At 35.3% G+C, this 7,947-nt stretch overlaps 2 protein-coding genes across 3 annotated transcripts; both read right to left on the bottom strand.

Annotated features, from left to right (window-relative positions):
- Positions 1-2,113: 2,113 nt before the first annotated feature.
- Positions 2,114-4,355, bottom strand: LOC109860396. The gene is made up of 8 exons (XM_020439453.1): positions 4,212-4,355; positions 3,945-4,064; positions 3,708-3,825; positions 3,355-3,616; positions 3,111-3,266; positions 2,928-3,018; positions 2,660-2,782; positions 2,114-2,167 (listed from the first exon to the last, which is right to left on the bottom strand). The coding sequence occupies exons 1-8, from the start codon at positions 4,353-4,355 to the stop codon at positions 2,114-2,116; spliced, it is 1,068 nt and encodes a 355-aa protein (XP_020295042.1).
- Positions 4,356-4,751: 396 nt separating this feature from the next.
- On the bottom strand, positions 4,752-7,198 carry LOC109860386 (titin-like). 2 transcript variants are annotated; one of them, XM_020439429.1, is made up of 5 exons: positions 6,896-7,198; positions 6,456-6,824; positions 6,104-6,394; positions 5,767-5,922; positions 4,752-5,451 (listed from the first exon to the last, which is right to left on the bottom strand). In XM_020439429.1, exons 2-5 carry the CDS (start codon positions 6,785-6,787, stop codon positions 4,944-4,946), a joined length of 1,287 nt encoding a protein of 428 aa, XP_020295018.1. In that variant the 5' UTR covers positions 6,788-6,824; positions 6,896-7,198; the 3' UTR covers positions 4,752-4,943. The 2 variants fall into 2 exon arrangements, with proteins under 2 accessions (XP_020295018.1, XP_020295017.1); XM_020439428.1 differs by having other exon boundaries at positions 4,753-5,451; positions 6,456-6,804; positions 6,896-7,192.
- Between the last annotated feature and the right edge of the window lie 749 nt (positions 7,199-7,947).

Here is a 7,947-nt window from a genome sequence, read left to right as displayed (position 1 = left end):
CTTCCACGCTAGTAATGCCGTCTGTAGGGAACATGATGAAACTGCACGCTCCAGTGTCTAGCGGAGACAATGACGTTTCTTACGTGATTTTATATACACATTTTGTTTCTCTTCCATTATCTCGGTTTAGAAGTCATAAACCAAAAAAACGCAATAATACTTTTTTTTACACTGTTTTATTTTGAATCGATTGAGACTAAAAAGAAAGTGATTGGTATAGTCGTTCTTGAAATATTGCCCCGAGAAAATCTCCCCACTTCTCAATTGCATGAATTTCGCGTATAAGAGGCACAGTGTGCTCGCGCAGTTCGAGCGCCACTTCGTTGCGCGTGAGCTTGGCGCGAGGCACTACCGTGCCTCTTGATTAACAGCGTTTTTGAACTTAGCTGATTTAGCATTGCAAAACTTTATACAAAGATATGCATTGTTTTACGGGCGCATATTTTATTCTTATAATATACATGATCTCGTTTTCCTAGTATTTTTGAGAAAATTTTGCAGGAAACCTGATCTTCAACAAAAAGCTTTCAAGTAAAGTTGCAGAGATTGAAACGCATGAGACAAATAACTCTTCTACTATGCTAAAGTCTCTTGCACAATGGAAGGAATAGCGATAGCGATAGAAATAACACCGGTTTTATAAGGTTTATACATATAAATAACGGTAGGTACAGCGGAATTTAACATTTAAAAATATACACATATCAATGCAGATCAGAAAACGGAATAGGCGATAAAATTTCCGACGAGTTGGAATTTTGTGTCTATCACCTATCGCTATCGCTATTTCTTTGCATTGTGCTTAAGAGGATGCTGAAGCGTCCTATTATACCGACGGGATATGTCATTTTAGTAGAACTAACTAATCTCATTATTTACTGATTCAAATCAAACACGCTTCTCCAAACGTAAAGAAACACATCTCTGTCTAGTTCTTTGACTACAGAAAAAAACCAAAAGTTACACTTGCCTATTATTACTTGATCATATTTTTTTATTTTTAAATAATTTCTAAGCATTGCAAAACCATACAGGCACCAGACAGAGAAGCGGATGATATAAAAGAATATAATGGAACAATCAGAATGTGATTTTATCATCTAGTTTACGAGAATAGTTAGATCTTTTAATGAAGCATATACGATAGTAGGATACCTACGCACACACAAGCATACAGTCGCGTACGTGTGCATATCTCCTCCACTATCAGATAGGCAAATCGAACGAGAGATAAGAAAAGAGATATACGTCTATCCTTATATAGAGAACACCATCTACAGCGTAGCAGCAAAGTAGCTGTTAAGCCGCTGGTTCAGCATCCTCTTAAGAGGGTACTGGATACCGACTATAGCGACCTGTAAACCGACGTTCTTAAATCAGATTCTGTGTCGTATTTACTGCATCAAATCCAAAATGCTTCTCCAGAAATAAGTAAATAGTGCTAAGAATTGGCGCTTGTTCTTTGGAACGTCAAAATTAGGCACAAATTTTTTCTTATACAGTTTCTTCCTATAACCTCACCATATATTCATATATGTAGAATTATTTCTAAGCTTATATAAGCATTTTCAGAGAAAGAGCGTTCAACATACGACAAAAACAAATCGAATGAGCTATTCAAATTATGATTTGACTATCTCATTGATGAGAGAAACCTAATTTCGTGATGATGTGTATTTGATATCATATACTATCATTATGAATGAAAAACAAGTTCAAAAAAGCATTATATACCCATTTTCAAAAGCTTTATATAGTTTTGTATATTTATTTGCTTCTGTAGAAGCGCTTTTAATGTTGTGCATTAAATAAAATTAAAAAATAAAGAAATTTAGGTTATAAAAACGTCGGTTTACAGGTTTCTATAGTCGGTATCCAGTACCGCCTTAAGAGGATTTTTTTTAATTTTTATTAAAATACTTACACACAATAATATATTAGGGAAGACAGTGTGGCTAAAAATCACTTTTTATATTAAGTATAAATAGAGAAATTAAATACAGAAATTTATAATATTTAATTAAACGAAATTCTAAACACTATAGCATTATCAGATAAATAACATAAATATCTTTAAACTTTGATAGAGATCCAAAAAACAACAATTCGATGGTTAATCTTTCAATGATACAAACGCTGTAAAATAAGACATGCCCATTCGTATCACCTTAAATCGAACAGAAAAATTAGTTATTTGTCAAAAATCAAAATCAAACATAAATAATTTTTACGATTTTCTTACACTCACCGCCGCATAAGTCGATATTGATAACGGAATCATATTACCTGCTTTTAAATTGCAGGATATATTACTTCTGAAAAGTGTTATCATCAATAGAGATTTTAGTCTAGGCGAAAAATTATACCAGTCAGCCGCGTATCTAGGAGAATAAATGCTATAATTAATTAAATACACGATCAAACTATTTCTAATTAATTCTAGAGATTAATTTTTAAATACAGATAAATTCTCAGATTATATATTATATAAAAAAATCATTGTTTTCAAATAAAAAACTTCGAATTTTATCAAGTTTTGTCCAATTTTTAATGGTTGGACATTTCTAGTCAATATACATATGTGTGTGTGTGTGTGTGCATATATTAATATACACATTATACATAGCATATAACATAATAATTACGCTCGATAAAATACATTCTGACTTTCGTCTATTAATCTTTGACCGGAGTAACACGGAATTAATACAGTCAACAGCGCCCCCACTATTATAAAAGCAAATCTTATTGCTTCTCCTAGTTGATCCAACACGTAGAGAATCTAATAATATGTGAAAGTTAATATTAACTCTTATATTAGTATTGATAAATATCATATTAGTATTGATTAAAACAATTATATTCTTTACAAAATATTATATTTGAACATATCGGATATTACACTATATATTTCTTAATGTTCTTACTCGAACTCCAATGCAACTTATAGTTGCAATAGATAATAACAACAAGAATAAAGAAAGCCCTTGATAAGACGATTCCATCATATTAACAAATCTAAAAAGATCAGAGATAATATTGATATATATTTTCTCTCTAGTTTAAGAAATAAAAATTGTAATCGGTAACGATTGTACAGAACTGCTTACTCTATAGCAAGCTGATGTTTTTTTACACAGTCGATATATTCCTGATACATTATTTTCTCTTTCAATTCAAATTCCGTACTTGTTAGTTTGCGATATTTATAGCTACCAGGTTCTTCGTTACTATCTACTTCCATGATTATACTTTCTATTCGTTGACTGCGTAAAATGAAGTTTAAAATATTTCAAGATACGTTATCTATTGTTATGTGGTATGCACGCATAATATCATATGTGTCACACTTACCTGACAGCCATAAATAAACTGCACGCGTGAGCGGTACAAGCAATTCGCATTGCATCAACGCTTACCATGATACTTATACCCACAATAGTTATCGCAGTAGTATACACAAAACAAAGCAAAAAATATTTATCTGTATTGATTCTAAATTCAACTTCAAAAGCGAGAAATCGGGGACGTGTGTCATTAAGAGGTAGTATAATATCTAAGAATACAGGTTTTAACGGTATTACTATAAATCCCGACATCATACTGTACATTAACACTGCAATCAAAGATATGTAAACATAGTAAATCTGTGTTTGTGTGTTATACAAGAAATTTATTTACTGCACTAACTAACGTAATGTACTCACGCGAATAGTATTTTGTAAATTTTCTAGACAGCATAGAATAGTTTTTCAACACTCGAACTTCTATATCGTTTGTAAATATGTTCCAATGATTGTCGATGACTTGATATAATTGTATCACCTGATCACAGTAACATATAAACAAGCATTTATATTAGATTAGAAAAAGTTGAAATATAATTTCAACGTTATTTTACATAATGATAACGTGTCGCAGTTTCTTAGAAAACAAAACCATACCTTTTTGCGATTCCAAAATTCATTTAGTAATCTTACAAAAAAAGAGACTAACATGACAATTTGATAGCCGCCTTCAAATATTGTTTGTGTATCGTCCCAATGATCGTACAACAGTAATACCTGTGTGTCACGTTGATCACATACATATTGTATGTTGTAAGATAACGTTTATTTAGTAAAACAATAGAGAGCATGAGAAAAAATTTTTTTAATTACTAATTGGACGTGTTTCTTCATATTATACAACATATCGACCGATATCTATACCTCGAATGGACAGTAACTCAGTTCGAGCAGGAAGCAGAAAGTGTATAACAAAGTTCTCACACATTTCTTTTGAAATGGCCAAAGACCTATGTTTGACAAGAATATTCGATTAAGATTGTACTCCCGCAAAAAGTTTTTCAGCATGATAGTGTTTTGCTTGCTACAGAAAGACTACATAGTATAATGCTATATACTAAGTAATACAATCGATTCTTCGGTACTCAAGTCGCAAGGCGCACGAAATTACAGGGTGTCAACGTCAGTCTATTACGTTATTAAAGAATGCCAAACTAAACACTACTTTTCCATTTCCAAAATAATTATATAATAATACACTCAAAATAAGTTGAAGCAATAAGTACTTGTCTTATTTGTGATCTTTTAATAAATAGATAAAATTTTTTATCAGACGATTTTAAACTCTTAAAGACATAAGTGCATCTTTATGCAGTTGGACAAAAGAATTGTGAAGTATTAAAACAAGACTCGAAAGACTTCAGAATATTTAATTTACTTTTTGCAAAGTAAAAAACCAACATTTCAAGAGAAGCATTTAATCACTATACAGTATGGTATATTTTGCAAATTATGTACAAGATAATTTTAATTTACAACAAATATTGCATATGGACGGACTGTAAATTCTTAAAACTTATAGATGGATATAGATCTCTTTTCTTGATTGAGTCTTGTTTATGTTAGTAGATGCGGCTCATGTAAGTAGGTAAAAGATTAAGAACTTTCGAAACGCATGAGATCGGACACGTCTTCCTGCGGACGAACTCCATACATGGCCCAAGGATCTTCCAGCTCCCAGAGATCAGGATGAAGATGCTCGCGACCAGGCGGTGGTCCACGGTACGGACTAATTGGATATCGTTCCACGTCGAAAAACCTCTCGAGCTCCTCGGGGTCGAAAGTAGGATATTCGTAAGGCTCATCGCGTCTCGGTAAGTCGCGCAAAGAAGCTTTTATTCTGGACGGGCGCGGTATGTCACCTTCCTCTTCCCAGGATATGTCGCCTTCGCGGTAAAACTCTTCCTCGAACGGAACGTCGAAACGCAAATCTTCCGGTAACGGTTCTCTGGCAATTCTCTCAAACTCTTGCTCGCGTCTACGAGCTTCCTCTCTTTCTCTAATACCGGCCATGCTTCTTTGTGCAAATTCTCGAGCCGCTACAACACTCGGATGTTCTCTCCCGTACTCGATGCGAAACATCTCGCTCTCGATGTCCGGGACTCTGCATTAAATGATGACATCACGTCTTAAAGAAAGATTTTGATCTAAGGCGCCAAAAGCAAAATAATTTTTAGAACTTTTTTGAATTAAATATGATGAATAAAAAACAAAGTTTAAAATGCGATATAGAGCATTTTATTTATGCTTTAAGTACTTGACTTTAAAATTTTATGCAAAAATATTGAAGATTGTTTAATGTAAGCCAATTTTCCGCAAAGCTATGTAAGAGCTGAACAAGAAAATCGATTTTTCTGGCCCGCTAGACCAGAATCCTTTCTTAAGATCAGCAGAAATTTCAACAACTTGTCGATCTCACTTGTAAATGTATCTAGGCCTTTCTTCGGCGAGTTGCACAGCATTGCCGCCGACATTCGCCACGGCCATGACAAAACCTCGTCTCGCTTGCTGCAAGTCTTCCAACTTGTTTTGTACAGTAGCTGCTTCCGCCGCGTCTTGCTCGTCGAGCGTTTCGCTACACGAGCGAGTAAGACATGATGATTAATTAGAAATTATTTGAGAAATTCAAGGAAGGACTCGAGAGGATAAAGAGAAAGGTAAGAACTTCTTGATTTCAACGAGAAAATAATTTTATTCTGACGTATCTATGTAAGTAAAACACATTCTCGTCAAAATATTTATCACTTTATCATCACCTGATGACTTGAATCGAACGGTTCGCCACTTCAGATATTGGCGCTTCGGCCATGGGTTGAGGGATGCTAACAATGGTGGTGCGATTTTCGCTCACCGTATTTGGCGGTATTATAACACTATCAATCAGACCTTCGCCAACCGGCTCGGCCTGAATCACTTGTGCGTTCATCGATCTTGCCAGTTCTCTCGTCTTTTCTGGAATCTCTGGAAGTGGCTCTGGTACAGGTCTTCTTGGTCTCGGCGGAGATGGCATGCGTCTCGGGGGAGCGCGTATCCTCTCCCTGCCAAGTCTACAGAAATAAAAAGAAACTATAAAACACAAACTATACAAAAGAATTATATAAAATTTACCTAGGATCGCCGCTGATCGGCGCGGGTGTTCTTCGTGGTACTCTTCGCAGCGGCATCGTCTCTTCCCGTTTGCGCTCGTATTCCTGTTTAAATTTTTCCGCATGCTTAACTCGCGCTAGCATCGTCTTCGTCATTGCGGGTTTAGTAAACTCGACTTTCTTCGGCTCGGCGCGATATTTCGTCTTCACTTTGACAGTTTCCGCAACCGGTGGCTGTCTACCCGCCTCTCGTTTGCGTTCATATTCTCTCATCAGAGCGGCACTTTTTGCTTGCCGTAGTTGCTGCGTCTTTGTGAGACCCGAAGGTCCGGGTCGCGGATGTCGGCTTGCCATTTTTTAATTTCTTGACACTTTGCGTTACAATATATTGCTTGTATCAAGATGATAATTTAAAATATAAATTTAAATATAATTAAATAATTTGTGAAAAATATAGAAAACCTCATAAACGTGCATGTATTTCTTCTCGAATCTCTGAAGGATAGATTTCTTTTCGGTCGGCGCGATTTGTGTTAGCGCTCACATAATGGATCTCATATTTTTTCATGTTCGAAGACTTAATTATAATGTTAATAGTCCATTATAGGCAATGACAAAGCCGGCACTTGACGAAGAGCCGGGTAGATTAATTTGCCATTATGCACGAAAATTTTGAATTGAGACAGGCCTGAAAGATCTGTGCGATCTCGCACGCGAAAGTGTCACTAGTGACAGATATAGATAGCTTTTGTTTTTTGCAAACCGGTCGTTTTTATCGAAAAAAACGAATTTCCGAAGTTGGCAAAAGAGTGGAACATAAAAATTAGTAAAGTTAAGATCAAGTCAATGTGTGTTATTCCGTCTATAATTCTAATTAATAAAGAATAGGAATGGATAGAGGAATAAGGATAGAAATATACATTTTTATCTTTTTGTTTCTTCATCTTTTATCACTGCGATACAGCGATCTAGATGCATTTTATTCTAATTTTTATAAAACTATGTGTGTGTACAGAGAGAAACCTGAGAGCGGCCATCCTATTGTAATTTTTTACGACGATTTCAGCCGCTGCATTTAGCGCCGTATCCACAAAAGTGGATCTCAAAGGCCGTTCTACATTAAACGCAAGTAGCAGATCTCGTGGAATTGACCAATCGAAGAGTCAGCCAATCAACCAACGTGATTGATCAGTTCCACGAGACCTGCTATTTGCGTTTAATGTGGAACGGGCTTTGAGATCCACTTTTGTGGATATGGCGCTAAAACCAACGGCTGAAATCGTCGTAAAAAACTACAATAGGATGGGCGCTCTTAGTCTTCTCTCTGGTATGTAACATGAGCATAGCGTGGAACAGAACCAGATGTAAAATACCGACTGAAAAAGTTCGTGAACGTAGTTCCAATGTATACCACCAGGGTCGAATACTTCAGTTAAATTCGCGATCACTTTTGATCGATTCACTCAATCGATTACCTCACGGAATTAATTAATACACTTGCAAGATTGTTTATT

Source organism: Pseudomyrmex gracilis, unplaced genomic scaffold (assembly GCF_002006095.1).
Source record: "Pseudomyrmex gracilis isolate BER0280 unplaced genomic scaffold, ASM200609v1 scaffold_374, whole genome shotgun sequence".
NCBI lineage: Eukaryota > Metazoa > Arthropoda > Insecta > Hymenoptera > Formicidae > Pseudomyrmex > Pseudomyrmex gracilis.
Note: the sequence above shows the minus strand (reverse complement) of the source record. Positions and strands in the feature narration are given on the sequence as shown.